Source organism: Penicillium coprophilum (genome assembly GCF_028826855.1).
Source record: "Penicillium coprophilum strain IBT 35676 chromosome Unknown utg000004l_segment0_segment0, whole genome shotgun sequence".
Taxonomy (NCBI): Eukaryota; Fungi; Ascomycota; class Eurotiomycetes; order Eurotiales; family Aspergillaceae; genus Penicillium; species Penicillium coprophilum.
The window spans coordinates 5,877,446-5,899,534 of NW_026622723.1; the positions used below are offsets into that span (position 1 = coordinate 5,877,446).

General features: G+C 47.5%; 11 protein-coding genes across 11 annotated transcripts; 7 read left to right on the plus strand and 4 right to left on the minus strand.

Moving 5' to 3' along the window:
* Positions 1 to 816: 816 nt before the first annotated feature.
* N7500_006644 (uncharacterized protein) lies at positions 817 to 1,623 on the minus strand (the record flags this gene model as incomplete). Its single annotated transcript, XM_056677788.1, has 2 exons — positions 817 to 1,125; positions 1,189 to 1,623. 2 exons carry the CDS (start codon positions 1,621 to 1,623, stop codon positions 817 to 819), a joined length of 744 nt encoding a protein of 247 aa, XP_056532788.1.
* Positions 1,624 to 3,421: 1,798 nt separating this feature from the next.
* N7500_006645 (uncharacterized protein) lies at positions 3,422 to 4,459 on the plus strand (the record flags this gene model as incomplete). Its single annotated transcript, XM_056677789.1, has 4 exons — positions 3,422 to 3,492; positions 3,560 to 3,577; positions 3,635 to 3,855; positions 3,909 to 4,459. 4 exons carry the CDS (start codon positions 3,422 to 3,424, stop codon positions 4,457 to 4,459), a joined length of 861 nt encoding a protein of 286 aa, XP_056532789.1.
* An 818-nt stretch (positions 4,460 to 5,277) lies between these two features.
* N7500_006646 (putative mitochondrial carrier protein) lies at positions 5,278 to 6,589 on the plus strand (the record flags this gene model as incomplete). Its single annotated transcript, XM_056677790.1, has 2 exons — positions 5,278 to 5,475; positions 5,537 to 6,589. The coding sequence occupies 2 exons, from the start codon at positions 5,278 to 5,280 to the stop codon at positions 6,587 to 6,589; spliced, it is 1,251 nt and encodes a 416-aa protein (XP_056532790.1).
* Positions 6,590 to 7,110: 521 nt separating this feature from the next.
* Positions 7,111 to 8,308, plus strand: N7500_006647 (uncharacterized protein; the record flags this gene model as incomplete). Its single annotated transcript, XM_056677791.1, has 3 exons — positions 7,111 to 7,184; positions 7,231 to 7,452; positions 7,528 to 8,308. 3 exons carry the CDS (start codon positions 7,111 to 7,113, stop codon positions 8,306 to 8,308), a joined length of 1,077 nt encoding a protein of 358 aa, XP_056532791.1.
* Positions 8,309 to 8,969: 661 nt separating this feature from the next.
* On the minus strand, positions 8,970 to 10,134 carry N7500_006648 (thiamine diphosphokinase; the record flags this gene model as incomplete). Its single annotated transcript, XM_056677792.1, has 3 exons — positions 8,970 to 9,752; positions 9,880 to 9,953; positions 10,020 to 10,134. The coding sequence occupies 3 exons, from the start codon at positions 10,132 to 10,134 to the stop codon at positions 8,970 to 8,972; spliced, it is 972 nt and encodes a 323-aa protein (XP_056532792.1).
* A 260-nt stretch (positions 10,135 to 10,394) lies between these two features.
* On the plus strand, positions 10,395 to 11,451 carry N7500_006649 (coiled-coil-helix-coiled-coil-helix domain-containing protein; the record flags this gene model as incomplete). The annotated part of the gene is made up of 4 exons (XM_056677793.1): positions 10,395 to 10,587; positions 10,724 to 11,060; positions 11,116 to 11,163; positions 11,250 to 11,451. The coding sequence occupies 4 exons, from the start codon at positions 10,395 to 10,397 to the stop codon at positions 11,449 to 11,451; spliced, it is 780 nt and encodes a 259-aa protein (XP_056532793.1).
* A 684-nt stretch (positions 11,452 to 12,135) lies between these two features.
* On the plus strand, positions 12,136 to 12,647 carry N7500_006650 (uncharacterized protein; the record flags this gene model as incomplete). Its single annotated transcript, XM_056677794.1, has 2 exons — positions 12,136 to 12,167; positions 12,197 to 12,647. 2 exons carry the CDS (start codon positions 12,136 to 12,138, stop codon positions 12,645 to 12,647), a joined length of 483 nt encoding a protein of 160 aa, XP_056532794.1.
* Positions 12,648 to 12,739: 92 nt separating this feature from the next.
* N7500_006651 (uncharacterized protein) lies at positions 12,740 to 13,429 on the plus strand (the record flags this gene model as incomplete). Its single annotated transcript, XM_056677795.1, has 2 exons — positions 12,740 to 13,027; positions 13,139 to 13,429. The coding sequence occupies 2 exons, from the start codon at positions 12,740 to 12,742 to the stop codon at positions 13,427 to 13,429; spliced, it is 579 nt and encodes a 192-aa protein (XP_056532795.1).
* A 2,049-nt stretch (positions 13,430 to 15,478) lies between these two features.
* On the minus strand, positions 15,479 to 17,211 carry N7500_006652 (aminoglycoside phosphotransferase family protein; the record flags this gene model as incomplete). Its single annotated transcript, XM_056677796.1, is given in 4 exon segments — positions 15,479 to 16,442; positions 16,458 to 16,743; positions 16,814 to 17,134; positions 17,157 to 17,211. The coding sequence occupies 4 exon segments, from the start codon at positions 17,209 to 17,211 to the stop codon at positions 15,479 to 15,481; spliced, it is 1,626 nt and encodes a 541-aa protein (XP_056532796.1).
* A 436-nt stretch (positions 17,212 to 17,647) lies between these two features.
* Positions 17,648 to 19,043, minus strand: N7500_006653 (uncharacterized protein; the record flags this gene model as incomplete). Its single annotated transcript, XM_056677797.1, has 5 exons — positions 17,648 to 18,218; positions 18,277 to 18,519; positions 18,583 to 18,754; positions 18,808 to 18,847; positions 18,900 to 19,043. 5 exons carry the CDS (start codon positions 19,041 to 19,043, stop codon positions 17,648 to 17,650), a joined length of 1,170 nt encoding a protein of 389 aa, XP_056532797.1.
* Positions 19,044 to 20,356: 1,313 nt separating this feature from the next.
* Positions 20,357 to 21,473, plus strand: N7500_006654 (uncharacterized protein; the record flags this gene model as incomplete). Its single annotated transcript, XM_056677798.1, has 3 exons — positions 20,357 to 20,387; positions 20,450 to 20,917; positions 21,088 to 21,473. 3 exons carry the CDS (start codon positions 20,357 to 20,359, stop codon positions 21,471 to 21,473), a joined length of 885 nt encoding a protein of 294 aa, XP_056532798.1.
* Between the last annotated feature and the right edge of the window lie 616 nt (positions 21,474 to 22,089).

A 22,089-nucleotide genomic window follows, 5' to 3' on the forward strand; every position in this document is an offset into this window, starting at 1 on the left:
CCTACCCATGTATGATTACTAGTGAGGACTAGGTGTGAATAGAACATCGAGGTACTGGTAATACTAAAACCTATGTCTACGTTGGACATTCACGATCACAGCCTCAATACTAGTGTCGTCAAGTTGCTACCATTTCATGTCAGTCGGGAGGTTGAGGAAACCTATCCATGCAACAGGCCTAAAGTCAACACGCCATCTATTCCCTTGCATTTGACCTCCCTGTTGAGCCAATGAAGGTCTTAGTCATTGGCATCTTTTGATTGTCCCTCCCACATGCCTATTCCTTATGAGAAATACTAGCATGACGTAGAAAGGTCATGATCTTGTGGAGAGGCAAGCCGTGAATCCTACCGCTGCCTCAGACAGGCAAACAAAGCATTTTGGCCATATCACTTCCATCCCTCTTGGCTATGGTATGGCAGAGTCCAGACATGAATTTGTGCTAGGGACATAGTACTGCTGGACATCTGAGTATTCTATCTGGTGAAAAAAAGGTGTACGAAGACCCTGATCCTACAAGACAAGTCCTGTCGTTCTAAGATCGCACCAAAAAAAAGTTTGCTGTGGACTAGATAGTGGAAGATCTTCCAGATCTGTCATATATATATGATGTGAGTTTGGAGTAAGCCTATCCTTCGTTTTCTATTGAAACCCCCTAGGGGCGGACAATATCAAACGTCTGTAGAATTGTCGGACTAGTAGCAACAATAAAGCAACCAACACATTATTCAGATTCAAGAACGAGCACTCCAAGAGCCATGAAAATATCTAGTAAACATGGCCCAAGTACAAGTGAATGAAAAACACAATGTCCATCTACAAGCCACCAGCAACACAAATTTTCTTAGCCTCAGCAACACGTTCCGCATATCGACTGGGAAACGCCGAGCCCTGCACCTTCTGGCAAAGCTTGCCAACTTCCATAGTCTTCCAACCACTAACGTTCTTCATGCCCTTAAAGAACTGAGCCGCCGACTTCGCAGCATCCATATCAGCAGCAATATCCGGGTAGTAGATAGCGCGTTGCTGGAAAATGCCCACGCTGTCATAGTCCGATCCCACAGCATCATGCGGATACTTGAGGGAAGCAGGGACTTTCTTATTAGCGTAGATAAGCATATTAGACTTTGAATAGTGTTAGTAATATTCCGGCTGATTATCTGTGGAGTGAATATGTAAACGACTTACCTCAACAAGCCCAGTTGCAATTCCAGCAAGACAGCCTTGACGACCCAAGTCTTCTTTCTTTGCTTCTCCAATGATAGCCTTTGCATGCTTAGACTGAGTGGATGTGAGACCAGGAAGGTTTCCACTGCTACCGCCACCACTGCCACCTCCGCCGCCGCATTTCTTGGTGACATAGCTGCTGCTCCCGGTTCTGATATAGTAGTCGGCGATATAGCAACCGTCGGAGGTCTTGTCCCAGATTTCATTGCCATTGACGGTGGTACCAGCAGCTTGGCAGGTGATTGCAACGTCGGCTCCCTTCTTGTAGCTCTTGACTACGGAGTAAGAGGTTCCTGGACCGGAGCGGCAATTGACGACGTTTCCGGTTATAGGATAGGCATTGACAATTGGTGTGAGGGTGGCAAATGCGAGTGCCAGAATCGGGGTGAGCATCATTTTGGATGGGGTTTGGAATGATATTTGAAGTATCTTATGAAGTTGAAGTTGGTATTGGGTATTGGGGATTGCAGAGTAGCCGGTGCTGCGATGCTCTGAGCTGATGGATAGAAGAGTTTGAAGGAGGGTCAGGGAGGATTTTATATCTCTGGATTCCTCGTGCCCTGAGAATCTGAAGAACTCTTCTGTTCATTCTTGCTTGCTTTGGACCCCACGAGGCTCGTATAGATGTGGAATGTGAAGAGATCTTCGATTCGTATTTGTGGATTCTTTCCATGAAGCCCGTATACAGGGTTGAAGTTGTAGTGAGTGGAAGTCATAAAATCTATTTTCGAAAAGATTATCTCGTACCCCATAAGGACTTCTCGTGTTATTCAACTGTCCCAATGTTGTTAAGCTTAATCGGAACATCGGTTGTGCTTGGCACTCGTGTTCCTGAATTCTTGCTTGTCAGGGCACAGTCTGCAGGCCTAAAAATAGCAGGGATATCCGGAGATTAGCATCAGTCGATGTAGATCACCCGTATTCAGATCGGGAACCTCTACTGATTCGACTGTTATGTTCTGGCAGGTATAATGTGTACTACACCGGAAAGCTAAAAATTGGGAAGGGTTCATAAGGATAAATTTAGGTATTGAATATTCTAAATTGTGCCGTTTCATCTTCTGGAGTTAGACTAGTACTGATTCTAAGCGCAGGAAGGGTTCGGCAATAAAAGTGTATCCGGTTTGGCGACGAGGCTTTGGGGTGCATGTTAAGCATCGGGTTTGGGGAATTTTAGTTATGTGGTATTGTTAAATCGGATATGGATATGGAGTACTATATCACCAGTTAGCTGAGTGGCCACACTAAACAGGGACCGGACTGAAGGAGTGATGATGATATTGGGATGTGTTTCCTCACAAAGTAGTTAGACCTCGTGTGATTCTGTTTTCTTGGTCCGGGTTAATCTGAAGATCGATTGGAAGGAATTCAGCCTGTGAGCTTTTCAAATAAAGATCAACGCTGTAAATGGGTCTTCATGGCTTGTTTCTATAATGTGCGCAAATCAACAAAATGTGGCACAAACTTGGGTGACCGCGTCGAGATATATAGATAGGCCTCTTGCTTCCCCGGTCTAGATTGGTACTATCGTAGAGCAATGATCAGTCAAATATGTGATTTCATCATTTCCTGCTACTTATTCTGTTCGATCAGATTTCTAAGACCCAGAGTCCTGAGTCTGGCTCTCCCGCTCGAGTCACTCGAGTCCATAGCGTCTATACTTGGCTAGCTTCTATACTTGGCTAGCTCTGGATACATTCGAATACCCGAAGGAGCTGGGATCAAGCTTGAGTAATATATTGAGTATGCCCATTCTCCTTTCGATTGAAGCTGATTGATAAAAACAAGTGATTTGTCACGATATAACCGACACATGAACTATTGGAGAAGGCTGCAAGTGTATGCAAATGGCCGAACGTTAGTGCTGAAATTGGATTTTGTCAAGCGGGTCGGTCACACCGACTCGAGGTTGACACAAACAGATTAACAAGCGAATCCTAGACAAAAAGAAAGAAGTCAGGATATATATGTATTGCAATAGAGTGAGATATACGGAGTAAGTAATCGAAGTATAGAAGAAATTGCGAACACCCGACGTCACCAAAGGCGGAGAGCGAGGAAGGGAAGCTCAGTGTGCGTCCACGGATGGTTCCTTGTCTCCCCGCTCTCCCCAGCCACCTTATCTTTCACACATTTTCTGTTTTTTTCCCCCTTCATCTCGACTTAATTCTATCACTCATCTGCTGCTCAAGATATGGCTCCTCCTCCTCCTTCTGCGAACTTGCCTCTGGTCGAGAGACTCAAGGCTTTGGCCCAGACGCTACAGTATGTTTCCCTAGAACTGATGCTTCAATGCCTTGTTTATCAATACTAACAAAACGCCACGTTGCAGGTTTGCCTGGTTCGTTGGGTAGGTCAATCTGCTGAAGCGCACACAACTCAAATTCAGAGCCACTGACAATTTTAGACATGTGACACTATTGCTCTCCGTCTTCCGTTACCTCCTGTCTTGCATCTTCTTCAACTACTACTCCTCCTCGGCACGGATTGCCTACCGCCTGGCCTTCATCTCGGCCGCTGTGACGTATGGAATCGTTGTGTACAAGGGTCACTTCGCTCGGGGTGTCCAGGGTAGCCCTCTCTCAATTGTGGTGAAGCTCATCTCCGACGAGAATGTGCAATACCTCGGTGAGTGACTGGCGATGCGACAATCCAAAAATTCAAGCTTACATGTACTTTAGGAATGGCTCTGGTCTGGTTGTACTCGCGCCAGCTCATCCTGGCTCTTCTGCCCTTCAGCGTCTACTCAGTCTTCCACGTCGCAACCTACAGCCGGATGTACTTGATCCCCACCCTGCAGCCCGCTACTCCGGCCCCTACCTCTCCCTCCTCCCCCAACTCCAAGCCTGCTGTCAAGCAGTCTCCCCTCGCCGAGACCATTGGACGGTTCATCAAGCAATACTACGATGCCAGCATGGGTGTTGTCGCCACCCTTGAGATTGCCCTGCTTTTCCGCCTTCTTCTGTCCGCTATCACTTTCTCCAAGGGTAGCTGGGTGCTTCTGGTCGTCTACCTGTCTTTCTTCCGCGCCCGCTACGCCCAGAGCTCTTTCGTTCAGCAGGCTGTTCGCCAGCTCACTGCCCGTGCCGATGCCACCATCTCCCACCAGAGCACTCCACCCCAGGTTCGCCAGGGCTGGGAGACCCTCAAGGGTGTTGTGCGTCAGGGCTACGAGGCCACCGATATTGGCCGCTACATCCCCGGCACTACCGCTGCCAAGAAGCCGCAGTAAATGTTGCTATGGTGATGTGCCAGACACCTTGCTTTGCCAGCTGGAGCTCTTGACGTTAGGAAAGAACGTTGGTTTTCGGTTTGCAAGATTGTTGAACGAAGGTGACTGGCACAAGACATAATATCACAGTTTTATCTTTCCCATTGGCATGTTCCCGCCTTAGCGAAGAACATGGGAGGATGTCGGAGTATGGGACGCCCAGGTCCCGACTGTAGAAAAGAGGCGGACGTGGAGGATTCCCGCCATGATGATGATGCTATACGCAACGACTTGTGTTTATTATTTCTAGAGTATTGCGATGCATAGTTCCTGTATTTGCTTTCCTCTTGTCAACATACCTTGTTTCGGATTTATTTCATTATTCCGTTGGAAATTTGTGATTCACTAAATCTAGTACAAGCAACAGTTTTTAGGTCTCAACCGAATTGGATATGGTGTATGTGTGATTTGTCAAAATTGATGGGTATGCATATGTAGTTAGGATATGTACATGGAAGAAGCTTACCTTGTAGCCTTCAAAGGCTTGAAAGAAAATCCCAAATCTGCCGTAGGCTTACAATCATATCGCTCAAGAGACATTAAAATGCTCCAATACCAATGACGAAATCCCGTGATTCCTGAGGCGGTAGATCGGGCTTGGCGGCAAAATGAAGCCCATCAGAATTTTGGGAACAATCACCTCACATTAATAATACTTTCTCGATCCCTTGTCACTCTTTCTTATTATTACCAGGGGTGCTCCTCTCCTTCAATCCTTTAGCACCCCCCTAATCTGGTCCTGACCAGTACCGCTTGGGTTCGCACTTTGGCATATTGCCATGAGCCTGACCTCGCGGGTGTTCGGCCTGTTCTCGACAGCGACCTCAGACTCAACAGCACCATCTGCGGGGGACTCACATACCTCGACATGGGCACAGCCAAGTTCAATGGGTGGGATTAGTGATTCAAGCCACACTGTTCGAAATGACGACCTCGCGCTGTTGGAGGAGGAGGAGCCTCGGCCACCATACCTACATGTATGATTGTCCCTCGCGGCATAAAACCATTGCACAAGGCTGACCTGATTTGGAACTATAGGCGATGTTGGCCGGTGGTACCGGAGGAACATGCGGTGATATGTTGATGCACTCGTTAGACACAGTCAAGACTCGACAACAAGGCGATCCGACCTTTCCGCCAAAATACACTTCGATGGGCCAGTCTTATGCAACAATTTACCGCCAAGAAGGATTTTGTCGCGGGTTATATGGAGGAGTAACGCCGGCCCTACTCGGCTCGTTTCCCGGCACCGTGATATTTTTTGGCGTGTATGAATACACCAAGCGCTTGATGATCGACTCGGGGATCAACCCCAGCATCGCCTATCTGTCAGGCGGTTTCTTTGCCGACTTGGCGGCATCAGTTGTATATGTTCCATCTGAGGTGCTGAAAACACGACTTCAGTTACAGGGCCGACACAACAACCCCCACTTCAACTCAGGCTACAACTACCGCAACATGCGAGATGGATTCCGCCAGATTGTTCGCCAGGAAGGGTTTATGGCATTATTCCACGGCTACAAGGCCACTATCTTCCGCGATCTCCCATTTTCCGCTCTCCAATTCGCATTCTACGAGAAAGAGCAATCTTTGGCTAAAAAATGGGTTGGGAAACGGGACATTGGGCTAGGCCTGGAGATTTTGACAGCCGCCACCGCTGGCGGTATGGCTGGTGTAATCACCTGTCCGATGGATGTGGTTAAGACACGCATTCAAACCCAGCAAAATCCCCCATCGCCTTCATCAGGTTCATCAGGTGCCAAACATTGTGTCGAACACGTACCAAAAGAAAGCCCGCGGCCACACGCACTAACATCACCACATTCCCACACTCCCCGGGCACACTCGCGACCAATCTCCACATCAGGTGCAAACACATCAATTCCACCTCCCGGTACACCCCGACTTGACACTTCCTCCGTATTCACCGGGTTGAAGATGATCTACCGGACAGAGGGTATTGGAGGTTGGTTCCGCGGCGTGGGCCCACGCGGTGTATGGACTAGCATTCAAAGTGGGACGATGCTGGTTATGTACCAGTACCTGCTCAAGCAACTCGAGGCCTACCAAGCTCTGGAAGAATCTTTGTAAGACCTTTCATCTAACTGCATGCATTTCCAAGGTTGATTTTTTTCTTTTTTTTTGGGTTGGGAAATGGGGGCGTTGGATCCTTTGTCCCGATCTGGGATGTTATGACCGGTGCTCTGAGCACTTTGTATACTGTGTATCCTCTTCTGTGATAGATCATTAGACTGGCTGCGGCCTCCTTGTACCATAGCTCTTTTTTCAACTCCATATTATACATATTTTGGCATCTTTCAGCTATTTCGTTATACTTTGCTATACTAATCAAAAAGGGCAAACATATGTACAACATATATACTAGAAAGAAACCTTTCCATTATATATGGAACCCTTCAAGCATCTAAAAAAGAAAGGAACATGCCCAAAGAAAGTGAACAAAGGGAGTGAACGCGCTAAATGAGGTGTTTTGTTTTGGCGATCGGCGGATGTAAACAATTACCGGCCACTCCCCTCCCTTGCATCTTCTTTCCCCCAGTATTTACCCTTCTTATTTGACATTGGTCCAATTTCTCTTAATCGGGTACATTATGTCTCTTCCTTATCTCAAGTCGTTGAAAAAGCCCGAGTTGGCCGAGTTGGCCGATCAAACCGATCTACCTCAGTAAGTACGAATGCGGTTGTCGCATAGACCGAGCTAATCGCTGTAGTTACGATGACTATAACAAGAATGATCTCGTCGTAGTCTTGGATAGACATCTGCGCGAGAACCGCTCTATCTTCTCCGGACTCAAGAGCCTCTCTGAATACTACTTACGTCTGGCCTCTCCACCCCGCAGAGGATCGCCCGTGAAGCGCGAAACCGCGCGAACTCCGGCGCGAACTCCAGCACGTCGCTCTGCGAAGAAGGAAGTGAAGGAAGAGGAAGTCACGTAAGAACACCTTCCACTAATGCGCCATTCCATCTATCGCTATCGCTATCGCGCACATACTAATCCACTTGCCAGCGAGGATATCGAAGCATCTGTGCCCAGCCCCATGGTAGTCAGCCCGACTCCCGCTGCGGCGCGCACGAGCGCACGTCAGTCTGCGCGCCAGACACCCCGCCAATCACCTCGCCAAGCCGTTATCTCTCCTATCGTGGATCCCGAGCCATCACTGCCAGCGTCTCCAGCTGCCATCACCGAAGCCATCGACGCGCAGACGCTCAAGCTGCGCGAGACCATTGAGGATGCGTGGACTGCGTCGGGCTTTGTGGACCGTGCGCACTCTCTACGCGCAGCTTTGAGCAGTGTGAAGGCCGTCGAGATCCTTGTGCTGCTCCTTGAGGGTGGTAGTCTGGCTAAAGAGTTGATCCCGATACGATATCTTACTACTACACCACCCGTGCAAGCGGCGCACATCCCAGCGATTCCCATCCGTGTTCCTGATCTGTTTGCGTTGCTAGAAGGGGCGTTCTGGGCGCCGTTTTCGTTGTGGTTCATGACTTGTCTGCTTTTACCTTTAATTTCGGCTTACTTTATCAACTTGAGCTGGAAGGCTTCCAGCAGTGCGCGTCGGACCCGGTCTGCGCCTAATCTTGCTCAATTTGATCCGTTGACTTTCAATATCGTCAAGGCGTTGCTGGTGCACCTTGTGTTTGGGAAGGGGTTCAACTTCTTTGGTTTCTATAGCGGGTATGCTCTTGAAAAGGTTATTGACTCTGTCCCTGGTGGAGACCTCGGTCTCTTGACTGGAACTGCTATTGGCGGCGTTGGTGCTCTGTACGAGGCTATTCTGCACCATTAGTAAGTGGGATATGGCATTTACAAGGCTGTACAGATGATCTGGCGAGGAATGGCGATTCAGTGTTTTGGGTGATTGTGGTTCCATCCGTCTTGGTTGTTTTTATGTTTGTTTATGGGTTCAAGCTTTAGTCACTGGTATGTGGATTATGCGATATGCGATATTGGGGTTCTTTTCTTTGCCTTCTCTTTCCCTTGTCTTTCTTGCTCTCTCGTTCTAGCCCAGAGAAGGCGCCTTGGAGGGTTCTATTATGGTTGTCCAGATTACCCATATGGGAGATTCTTCTCACTGCTTTTCTTCTAATGACCGTTTGATAATTTTCCAGTCGCAACAGGGGTCTCGAAGTGTAGTAGTATATGTATGGTCGAGTTTACCGATGGTGCAGACGGCTTTTTGATGTAGGCCGCGGTCTTGGCTGTTCTGTAGATAGATGGGAGCCTGTGAGGCTTTAGAGACACCGACGGAGAAAGGGTTCAGAACAGGTGCTTGGAGCCGAGCAGTTCAAGAAGAGCCCCAATGGTCAAAACAGATGCCCGCGGGAATATTTTTCATATTAATCCAAATGCGCACCGATGCATACAGCAGTTGGTGAAAGAAAATTAAGATATATAGGCTGCTTGAGGCATGATGGGTCCCTGACAGACTGTCATGCTTCACGCTGAGGTCACCTCTTCAACCTCTCCGCCAACTCCACTGTGAACAAAACCGGCACAGAGGTCTCAACCTCCACCTTGTCGGCGCGGATATGATTGCTCGTGGATATCTGCCCTCCAATCTCGGTATGCCAATTCTCCACATCCCATTCAAAGCCATGGGTTGTAATCTTGGCAGGGGCTGAGAGGGGGATGATGCCAATATTCTCTTCAAAGAAGTATTCTGGTTCTTGCTTTTGCTCCTGTTCCTGCTCTTGCTCATGCTTGCGTTTTTTCGGTGACTCGCTCACATCAGATGTCGACGCTGCCATGATACCGGCTCGTCTTGTTGCGGGAGTGTGGATTATGTTCTTCCCCGTTTGAATAATGAAGGTAATGCTTTCCTCAGAGACGAGATAGAGGTTACCACCTGCGGCCGGATTGGCACCAGGACTTGAGGTGTTGGTTTCATTTTCACGGATTGAGCGCTGCGTCTGCGTCATCATGTACAAATGATGGACTTGAGAGAAAGCTTGGTCCACACGGCCGCCTAGACCGCCCAGAATTACTATTTCCAGAGGTGATTGATTAGATGGTGAGATTGATGTGCTTCCATTTGTGCCATTGGTAGTTGGCTTTCCTTTTCGGGGAGAAGCTATGATCTCTGCGGCATGTGCGTTGAGATATCTCAGACATTTTGTAAAGTCTGTTGAATACTGATCTGGATCTTCCACGATGGACACTCCGAGTTTCTCATAATGTTTTCGCACTGCGGGGCGGATAGAATCAAGGTCGCCGACAATGGAGTCGGGAAGCTATGTCTGTGGTCAGTTTGATAACTTGGCTTGGTGTGTATTTCTTGTGATTTCTTGTGCCACAATTCAGGGTCTTTAGCCAGCCTGGAAGAATTGTGTGCGTATAAAATCCATGGATATCGCTTACTTTGGATTCTTCCCTAACTTCTGGCATATCAAAAAGCCGATTGGCACCTCCATCGGCGCAAATAATATAAGATGCTGCATGGGCATCAGTATCTCTTATCCAAGACATCGTGTTTATATATGATTCGTATATGATCGTACCATATCTGCTCAACACTCCAAAAGCTTTCTCATTGATTGGCTGATTGAGGACGAGAAGAGCGTAAGGCGAAGGACTCCCTGAAGGACGGAAGAATCGGCTAGGATCCCACTCCATTGTAAATGGATATGAATCAAACTGTAGTCCAAAAGATGCAAACTAAGAGGAACCAAAGCTCAAAGCGTTGCGTGGTGACGATATAATTATCTTGACCCAAGTCGCAACGTGACTGGCTGACGCGGGCAGACAACCTCAGGCCAAAATCCACCACGGCTTTCCAACTTCTCCATCCCGCGGTGCCTCGACTCCCCTCCTCGCAATCCCTTCTCGGAGGAACTTTCGGCCAATTTGATTGATTCTCACTCTTCTCACACATTATGTTCCGTCCCGCCGCTCGAGCGCTCGCCCGCGCGCCCGCTGTCGCAGCCCGTACACCAGCGAACAGACGATTGATAAGCACCGGTCCGACCAAGTCTAGAAGCTGGAAAAACACCTTCTTGCGATTGGGCTTGGCTGGTGGTGCTATCTACTACTACAACACGAGCAGTGTTTTCTCTGAGGAGCCGAAGTGTACGTCTCGCCGAATGGAAGTCGGTGTTGCCCTTGTTCCTCAATCCCGAGGTTGCAAGCCGCGACAATCCGTTCACCGTCAAGGTTGTGAGCTCTGGAATCACAAATCGCTAATTTTACTTCCGTTTGGCTTCAGTCTCTATCCTTTCTACTATCCGGAAACAATCCGGTGATGACGCCAATGCCCCAACCCTCGACTCCATTACTCCCAAAATTCGCCAAGAACGAGCTGCTGCGCAGTCCAAGAAGAGCGAGTCTGCTGTTTTGGAAGGTGGGCTGAACCCTGAAGAGCTCCAGGAGGAGGCTGGCCAGGAGGCTGCCTTCAACCCGGAGACCGGCGAAATCAACTGGGACTGCCCGTGCCTTGGAGGCATGGCCCACGGACCATGCGGAGAGGACTTCAAGGCTGCGTTCAGCTGCTTCGTCTACTCCGAGGAAGAGCCCAAGGGCATCGACTGTGTTGAGAAATTCAAGTATGTTTTGCTGTCACTTTTGAAGGCGATGAGCCCGTACTAATCGTTCTTACAGGGCAATGCAAGATTGCTTCCGTCAACACCCCGAAGTCTACGGCGCCGAGTTGGAAGACGATGATGAGCCCCAATCCGATGTCTCAGCTCCTTCTGATGCTCCCGCTCCCTCTGATTCTTCCGCCCCCTCCGAAGCTCCGGCTACCTCCGAACTTCCCCCAGTGCCGCCGAGCTGGATGTGTCGTCGCACCCCATTGAGAAGCAGACCCGCGCCAAGGAAGTCAACACCCACATGAAGAACGAGACCGTTGCTGCGGGCGAGAATGTCGAGGGCGACTCTCTCATCCCCAAGGCTGCGCATGACACCGAGGAGAAGAACCAGGCCAGCAAGGCTTAGAACCGACTTTCCGAATCCTGCATCCTGTTTGACGCCACCCTCCCCTAGAGACAAGCCTACTACTTAATCTCTTTCCTGTAATGCACATGAGGGACTGGGATTGGAGTTGTGTATTATATAGACCTTTCTGCCATTTCTCCATCTCCCGTTTTGTCTTCGATGCATTTCCCCCTCCGTGATCTTTCAGCATATCCATTCCCCCGGTTCGCGCTCCTCCGTGTTCTTCCTGATACTGCCTCTCAATGTGTAACTTATTGTACTGATATGCTTCACGCTCTTGTCCCTTGGACAAATAAAAGAAAGAGGGGAAATCGAATAGACTTGTTGCATCATGACTGGTATCAAGTATAGAGCTTCTTGCGTGATGTGAACGATAGAGATCGAGTCATGCAATTCCATGCAGTTTCCAGGATCGAGTGTCTTTTCTTCAAACATGTTCATACCCGAAACATTAGCTATGAAGGAAAGTGGGAAACAGCCATTTCCAGCAGAGTGGAGGATTGAACAGTCCCCATTTGACCGAGGCTTAGATATCATGAAGGGCCATTTTAGCCAAGCTTGTTGATTCTATCTAGACTAGCGTGGAGTGGGGGCGGAGCAATACATACCTTCTCAGCCTCAACCTGTCCCTCTATATAGATTACAGATTTATTTGTGCCAAGAAACCATCCAGGATGTCAAATGATGCTGTGGATCCAGATTAAATATCGCCACTGGTGTTGTTGACTGACCTATGTGCACTGAGCCAAGCGAAGCGTATTGGGCTGACCCAACAGACACTCAAGGACGACTTCAAACTGCATTCTGACACCTATTTTGGAGCCTCTTCCCAAGACAAGGAAGTCACTGAAGTCAATGTCCATCCGTGTTTACCGCCTCCTTGTCGTCTTGAATCCATTTCTCGGCAAGGTCCATACCAGGATAGTCAAAGCAACATCCATGCCCTCGCCGTGCTAGCATACCGATCCGGTCGACCAAGAATCATCGTGGCGGGTGAAGTGATCAAGCGTCTGCTGTCAGGTAAATATTGCTCCGACGCCGACTTACTGTCATATGACTCAAAATGGGTCATTTCAATAATCCTCCTATCTACACGTCGTGATACCCAATCAGGTGCATTGTCTGTGTTCGCAAGGCGGGCTATATGCTCTTCTGAAGACCACATGTTCAACCTCGACGGCAGAGATTTCCTATGACATGACTCTGATCCTCAACCAAGTGGGTTCAGATGTGTCCATAAAGCTTGGGGACCTTTGTGGCCCATGCGGAAGGGTGGAGGGGATTAACCATGTATGACCCTAATCAAGAACCATTCACATACAGAGTGGGAGATATATTAGGAAGAGATTACTACGTCGACGCGTTGGTCAATTCTCTAAGTCGCCATCTACCCACGGAACTAGCAGTGCAAGTCTCCAATACAAACAGCGCCCCGATCAAAATGCCTGTATGGAAACGTCGTCCAGGAAAAAAGCATCTCGTCATTTTCCTCTGTTATCATGCAACAGCGCACGAGCTCGAGAAGACACAGCTAATTTTAGAAGAGTCACTTCCAGCAATTTTTCCGGCTGAGATGGTTATCAGAACAATGTCAGAAGGAGAGTGAATCTATGAGGCTGTGCCTTGGTATACCAAGACCCCCGATATGACCCTGGAGCTGATTCCATGCGATTGACACTGCATAAAGACACGACTAGATCTGATAGACTTCTGGGACGAAAATCGTGTGTGGGATGCAAAACTAGGAGCAAGATCAGGGATCATGCCTCTGATATATCTGCGCAGGCCTTTGTCTGGTGTCGATCGTCAATTTGAGATTGATCAAACAGTCAATCAGGTCGTATCAGATGAGTACAAGTCTGATCTCGGCCATGACCTACTTCACCACTTGCCTTTCCCGCGTTTGAAAGGGTTCAGATATATGCGTGTCCCTGTTCATTTGGCATACTCCATGAATACCAACCTGATGGAACTTTAAGGTGACCGGAATGATCAATATACCGAAGAGAAGGTTGGCCGGCATCGGGAATTTTACAAGATGATCTGGAGGTTGGGGCGGATTATGTTGACGGGGACGCCTTTCCTTAGGCCTATGGAGACCTTGTATCGATGTTATCAGGGACAACATGGTAGACAATTTCGCTAGATGACTACTTTATAACCTCAATAATAAATCTAGCACTAGTAAAATTATTTTGCGGGATGATTTAGTCTGTAGCTGTGTCAATAATTCAGGACTGTGGAAGTAATGGTTTGAATATCAACTTTGTGTATCAAGTTCATATGCATTTTCCTCGATACAAAAAGAATCTTGGAGTCACACAAATGCTTCTAAACAATCTGAATCTGTAGCAATGAGTCAATAGCTGCATCATAGGTTTTTCTCGCCTCCTGGCAAAGATATCACCGTCCGGTCTAATAAGGCCAAGGAGTTTGGGAGTAACCAAAATTTACCAAAGTGATTTCTACATATGAGACCCACTGGCTGTTCAAAATCATTCATATCCACTAGATGTGATTTTTATAGTTATACTATCACTTAGGGCTTTCTCAAAATCAATGAAAGTGATGAACAATCAGAAGTAAATTGACGACTCTCTACTCGCCAGCGCTCACGTTGCCAATACCATGTCATAGCCGACTAGTTCTACTTAAGTTAGCATGTCCAGTTTGAATCTAGGCGGAGAAAGAACATACCCAGGTTGGAATTTGGTCGCTTTCAGATGAGGAACCCTAGGCTCAGGGACAGTGATCACCGGCTTCTCCAAACTGTGGAACCCACACTTTCCATAGATTTTCCTCTTGGACTCCATTACTGAATTACACGGAATTTCAGGCTGGTAAGAAGGATGAGGTATAATACCGCCGACTTCCCGGCATCCACATTCTTTATAGTGGAAAACATAGACCCTACACATCTGTCGTTCATATTAGTGATTTGTACAATTCAAGAGAGAATAACAAACCTTTGCTGATATTCATAGGAATCAATATGGGAATGCGTAGGGTTTAAGAAAAAGTAAAGGGAACGCATCTTTGAGTACCTAGAATTTCCCCGCCATCATCCTAGATATCACATGCCCAATACAGCCCTGAGTGCCATGTACTGTGTTATCGAAGGTATCCAAGATGACTGGGCTTTTTAATTGGACAAAAGCCAGGTTCCCCGCTGATGAGTTGGCTATAAAGTGGCTATTGGTCTACTTGTCTCATGATACATGTTACTTTGACACCCTTGTCCAGTACCTGCGCTTTGATTTGTTGAAAGTTGAGGTCCTAGCAAGATTTCAAGTCTTCATTTCGAATTAAATTGACAGTGAGATTCAGAGACTCTACAAGTATTGCATATGATATTAGCTTGGAAAAACTAAGAACTGATCTGACGTGATCTGGGGGAATGTCTCCTAAGAATGTTCTAGCCTTGATATGGGCCATTTGCGCGGTTCTACACGTGCAGAGTCTTTAGAGATCAAATCAAACATATCGACAACTGATGCGTGGTTCCATTCGCTTTCAATGTACACATGTAGCGCTGGCCCTTTTGAAATCCAATATATGAGTGATGGCTTTTATGCAACTTCATCACTTCCTATCGTCTCTTTATTCGATTTCTTAATACATAAGCTGGCAAGATATGACCTACTATTTGTTATATTGACGAGAGATCTGGTAGTCTCCCAGGTCATATTGATCAAATTATGCCAAGATCTAGAAACATCGACCACGCTGATGTCACCAACAGGATCTTGTATAGGTCGACCACAATCAATTCCAAGCTCTGATAAAGGGCTATGTTGACCCATGTTCTTTCGAAGTGATTCTACAGCGAAAAAAAATGCAATATTTAGCCATAAAGTAGATGATCGGAGCAGATTAAAAGTGTAGAGAGAAAAAGGTGTGATGGAAAAGGTTCATATTGTGCTTCATTAGGTTTATATGCACACTTGCCACATTAATTGTTTCAATCCGGAGCTGTCCCTGCAATGATCGAAAGCTAGCTCACTTTTTGCTTGCTCGTCCGTTATATCTATCTAGCATCAAATGGCCACATCTTATCCGCCTTTGCTACTGTCATATCTTCGCCACGAGCCTCGGCTTCCTTGGCAGTCTCTATCCATTCATCATACGCTGCACGATGAGCAACCTTCGCAGCATCCCATGCTTCATTCGAAATCCATCCGTCAGGATTGGTATCAAGTGTGTCTCGAAGCCATGACTTGAGCGCTTGAATGGCCTCGAATTCTTCATAGTCTCGAGCATGCTGTTTCAATTCCTCTTCTGTGGGAGAATATGGACATGAGCCCTCTAGTCCCAATTCTTTCCAGGTAGCGGAAAGCTCAATTAACTCTTGGCGGATAGTGGCAGCAGAGTCTCTCCATGTTGTATGACTGTAGTGAAAGAGTCGGAAAAAGGTTGGGCCAAGTAATCTTGCGGGGCGGAGCTTAGGAATAAGAGCTGTCATGACTACGTCGTATGTCTGGTGGCAGATGGATGCATCTTTCAATTCTCGCTCTTTCTGTTTAGAAAGTTGTGGGTCATCTAGTTCTTTATCGGATGAACCTTCATCAGGAATGGTCGGGGGTACAGCGAAATCGGGTGTCTCATTCGCATAGATCATGGCGGGCTCGATACTCGCTGATTGCCAATCTATCAGGCCAGTAATGACGGTTGGATCGTCGGGTGAGACATATATATTCCTCTTGTGGAAGTCTGGATGAAGAAGAACGGGAATAGCAGCATCCTTTATGCGTTTATCTCCGGCCAAATTTTGCATCACCTCTTGGCATATTTTCAATAATTGGATATGACCTTGGATTGATCCTTGATGGGGCAGAGTCTCGCGATTATTGGTGGCTTCCTTAGGCAAACGAGAAAAGCCAGTATCTATCAAGCCTTGACAATAACTTGCAAGATCTCTCCAAGGTCCGCAATTGGGACTTGGACCACCGTAGAGTTCATTTTCCCCTGGGTTCCGATTCCAGAATACTGGACTACAATGTGGTCACACACAGAAGCTATCCTCGATGGGGATCTTGGAGTCGGGATGTAGAGGCGCATCTGCAAAGTATAGACTGCCATAGGCTGGGAAGTCTAATGAGGCCATCTTTTTCATCATCAATGAGAGCGCTTTCGTGCACAGCATATGCTGTTCCGAGTTCATAGCAGCCCACACTTGATGTAGTTGGATACCCACAACATGTTCCTGGATGATATATTCAGTTCCAGTTGAATTCAAAGGATCATCGTTCCAGTCTAGGATTTTCGGTATCGGAAGTGAGATCTTGGACTGTACTGCACGAGAACCAACCAGTGAGTATGCCAGCTATATCTCCCATGATGCAGGTATACTGATGAGCCTTACAATAAGTCATTGTTGCGACTTCGGAGTTGGTCGTTAAACTTGGTGGGCCAGAAATACTGGTAGGTATCCTTGCTACAACGCAAGGCCCGTTGTCCATCGTCAGAAGAAAAACTCGATTAAATCCACCTTCTCGCTTTTCGTATTTGACAACCTTAGTTGCTCCTGGGCATGCGCGAACAGCCCGCTCACATAGCGCTGGGAAGTCAAACTTGACGTGGCGAGAGGTTCGCTCAAGGTCGTTCCGATTGAGCCATCTTCCACCAGTGTATGTATGCGGATTTTCATCTTCAAATTCAAAGTCAGTGGCACAATATTTTGTACCTGTGCGTTCAATGCTACTAACGGACAGTCGGCTGTGGATCTGTTCCGGGGGAGCTGTGGGGCTTGGGATTAGCCATGTTGGAGAATGGTCGAAGTGAGTAGACGCAACGCTGAGTGATGGAAGGGATACCGAACCGTCGCCAAATTCGGATCATATTTGGTCTTTCTTCTCTTGTCGACTTGAAAGGAGTTTGGGATTGGAGGCTCAGATTCACACCGCCTGTGATACAGCTCATTCTGCAGTGCACGGGGTCTGTAGATGATCCCTGCAAATGTGCTTTGTACCAGTAGGATTGTTTTTCAAAGGCGAAATTCCGCAGGTTAGGCATATTCTACTGGATATACAAAGCTCCTGTAGGTTTAAATAAACAGCGAAAGAGATGTAAACATCCCTTGACATCTCCATAACTAACCAGTTGATATTACTGGTCAGCTTGGCGATTTTTATTACTGGGCAATTCCTAACGTATTGTCCCCAAAGTTATTGATACAAACAAGATCAGTTTACATCTTTCAAGACTTCATCTGATCCAACTTCCCCTGCTCCCGTTCAAGACTATACTCCGTCGTAACCCGAATGGCCATCGGATCCTGCTGTCCAGCACCGAGTACGCCCTGATTTCCTTCAAGAATGTACTCCTCACTCCCAGCCTCAGAAAGGCGACCCCCCTTTGTATGCAGCACACTATCCAGCTCAAATCCGCCACTCTTTCGAGACCGCGACGAAACAAACGTCTTCGTCTTCCCGGACTTCGACCCACCCCCATTATACGCATCGCTATTGTAGTAGGGGCTCTTGGAGTTTTTGTGATTGGTTGAGCCCAGCCAGCGTGAGTTGCGGAAGAGCGGTTTGATACCGGGTAGGGAGACGACGATGGCTGCGACGAAGCATTCACGGTCCGCCCAGCCTAGTGCTGTGGGGAGATTTGTGATTGACGAGAGTGAATAGTAGGCGCGCAGAATTGTGCAGATCATAATGAAAAATCCCGAGGAGAACATTAATACCAGGATTAATTTGCGTTGGAGTGGGACTTGGAGTTTGGCGAGGATTGGGATTGGGATTAGGATTATACAGGCGTCAGATCTGTCGTGGTGTTAGGATGGGGTTCTGTGATTTGGGACCTTCTGGGGGGACGACTTGCATTACGTTGAATACGGCGATGACGATGTAAAGGGGGCCACGGAGAGTACAGTTGTCTGATTTGGTTAGCTGTGGGTTTTCGGGTGAAGATGACTGTCGAGACTTGCCTCCGGGGTAAGGCTTGATCTGCCAGTTATGCTCGACTGGTCTGCAGATGCAGATGTGTGTCAATAGGCAGATGAACCAAGTAATCCCGCAAAATGCAGAAGCGGCCGTAACTAAATGACGGTGCCAGGTTCCTTGCCTAGGAAATTTTAGATATGCTCAATGCTCACATAGACCGTTGATGGGCGAGACGTTGACATACGTGAGTTTCCAGTAAAGGCAAAGAAGAACACCCTTCAGGCACCAAATATAGCAAATGTACCATATCCAGTTCATGAAGGCAAGCTTCGATCCGAGAATCATATCAGCCATCTTGCTGTCTGGGACAAGCATGGCTGTTTGCTCGTCTAATCCGATATTGTTGCCATATATTCCTATCTGAACGTTAGCTGTGGTGCAAGTGAAGACCCATCATTTGTTGGTTTACCCAGCAGGTAGATAATGGCAGTCAGCATAGTCCAAAATATCTGCCGTGACACTGTCAGAAACAAATCTGAAAAGCCTAGATAATGAACATACCATGCCAGTGACAGCAAAAACATCGTCCAGCCCGAGCCCACGAATGCCTCCTATGTGCAGTCGGGCATATAGTCGGACCAAGAGGAAGACCATGCCAATTCCATATTCAGTGAAAGTTTCGATTGTCAAAGCATCGGCGGCCATGATGATTCAGAGCAATGACAACGATCGTGAAAATTGTAATTCTGGATGCCTTTCCAGTAAAGTGACTCCGATACACGCTATGGAGAAAGGGTGTCCCGATTTAAAATCGATCAATCTCAAGGAGCGGTACGATCAGACTAGATACTAGATCTATCGCCTTCAGGGTCTCGCTACAACATGAACGTCACTTGATACCTTCGTCGAGACCTATTTCACGGTAAGATCGTATATCTAGGAGATATACGGAGTATTCATTTGAGGATTAGTCTCTATCTGTTAAATTTACTAAACCCGAGGATCTTGTTCCTGGGTCAGGGTACTATCAATGAGCGATCGACACCTTCGCTGCTTGTAAACCCCTATGATCCACAGTCGCCATAGTTAGGGCATACTACGGAGTACAGCACTTCCCATCGACAGCATGTGTGGTGGGCAACACGGGACATTCCCGGAGAAAATTTTGACAGGATTCCATGCAAGTATTCAAGGTTTTTACCGACAACAATACCCCTGTCTGTAAAACAGACGGCCCCAATTTTGCTGCAGGGTGTCCAGGATGCTTAGTGGCAACGCCAATGGAACACGGCATATTGCCCCACGACAAAGGACTGATATGTGGAGTCGAAAGATCCTTGATTCCTCAACTAGAATCAAATTATGCATCTGGTGCACAGCTATCCTTTGACCCTATGACAAGCCGGCCGAGAAGGTCCCCTAATGCATGCACGATGCATCTGTATACGCCACTTTGCTTGCTGGGAGTAATGCCAATCCTAATCCTCTGTACGGAGTAACGAATATTGTTTAATTGATAGTATGCAGCTCTTTCCCTTTTTTGTACTTTATTTAATGGACTGTATTCATTTAAAAGAATACGGTATTCAAGATCGGTGGCGTGCATGCAGCGTGCATGCATTGAAGGACCTTCTCGGGCGGCTTGTCGTGGTAGGATAGATCTCTTCCCTTAAATTGTGATGATCGAAGTCATATATTTTTGAGCGGCATGTGTAAGATATGTTGTAAGCTGTCAAAGATGAAGGGTCCGGGTAGTGAAGCTGTCGAAAAACGGATGTTAGATAGACCAGACTGTTTAAGGGGCCCAGAGATCGTCCGAACTGACCAGATTGGGAATTACAAGTTCATAAAATGGGTCGCTCAGCTATGGGGATTTCGATAGAAAAAAAAACAATCACAACCCGGTACGAAATGATTGCTAATTTGTACACGGTCACCTACGAATGATATAAGAGTTCTTCCAAGCAGCCTAGTTTACAACGCCACCCCAACTCAGACAGCATCAAAAGCTCCTAAGAATGATCAAAGTCGCATTAATCACAGGAGGAGGTGTGATGAGCCCACCCACATAAGACCAACGCGTACAAATGAAGCTAAAATTCAGTCTACAGCCAGTGGAATGGGCCTGGCCGTAGCCAAAGCCCTATCCTTGCGCGAAGATTGGGAAATACACATCCTTGACATAAACTCAGAGCGCGGAGCCCATACAGCAAAAGATCTACCCCGAACGACATTCCACTACGCCAATGTGACTAAATACAGCGACCTTGCAGCCGCGTTTCAGAGCATGTTTCAGCAGCATAAGAAGCTGGACTTTGTATTCGCAAATGCAGGTATCATCGAGCGCACCAATTTCTACTCTACACCAGCAGATGACAGCGAGGATGTGTATCCGCCACCGGAGCCGGACCTGCTCTCGATCGACGCTGATCTGAAGGGTGTCATCTTCACGTCTTACCTGGCCCAGCATTATTTCCATCACTCCCCTCATAGGGGCCGAAGCTCTAGTCTGGTTATGACTTCTAGCTGTGGTGGGCTGTATCCATCTTTCTATTCGCCGCTGTATTCTGCGGCCAAATGTGAGTTTTTCAACACTTTTGTCTATCGTATAGTATTCCCTGGACCCCATCCCTACTCCCTACTATTGTACTATCATACGATATCGATATGATATATCCACCATGATTACATATCGCATATAACGTCGGGGGTTTTTTTCGCTTCAATAGCCAAAACTAACACACCCCAGTCGGCGTGGTAGGATTCATGCGATCGATAGCGCAACATTTCCACGCAAGCGGGATCCGCGTGAACGCTATTTGCCCAGGAATTGTGCGCACCAATCTGGTCGACTCGACGGGCTGGGACAGTTTCCCGCCTGAACGGTTCATCGATGTGGAAACGATTGCCCGGCTAGTTCTCCAGCTTGTGGATGGCGGCGAACCCGCGGGCCTGGGATTGACCGATACCCCCGGCAAGCATTTGCCCCTGGATGAGCTGTACGGAGTGGCGGTGGAGATTTCGGACAGCGGGTTATACTTCCGGGATCAGCATTCTTTTTGTGATGAGGGTATGCGTGAGGTTATGGGGGCGACAGTGGTCGAGAATCAGGTGGGTGCTGTGCTTAATGGCTAAACGGTGGGGTTGGTCTCGTTTGAAGATGGAATATTGTGGATTCCCGAGGCCACTCGGAGGAACAAGTGATTTACTTTGTTGTCGGGGTTTTCGGTTTCTACAATAGTCAATGATCCCCGACCTCGGGGTCTTTGGAGTTGGACGATAGTAGTAATAGGAGCACAATAGGACAAATATCGGTCAGATGCCGGAATCAAAGGCACTAGAAAGGGGAAACTCTACGGAATACCGAACAGGAGTTTCCCCATGCGGACATGGCCCAACGCAAATAACACGACTAAGAACAAACACACAAGAATATACTCCACTTGTTAGCTGAAGGCGTTTAAGCGAATTGCCAAATTTGAAACCTTTATGGAGTACAATATACGAAGTATCCATCGAAGGGCCGATCAAGCAGTGAAACGGGAATGAACTTAATCTATCGATTCTTGGCTGGGGCTTGAATATATAATTGATACTGACGGGCCGTCCGGAACAAGCGCCACTTGTGGAGTCACTTGTATATCACCGTTGCAAGGCCCAAACCACGAGCAAAGCGTTAAAGCGGGAAAGACACGGGCCATTGTTGAGGATAGTACTCCGCACGGAGTACGGAGTAGGTGTTAATGCATAA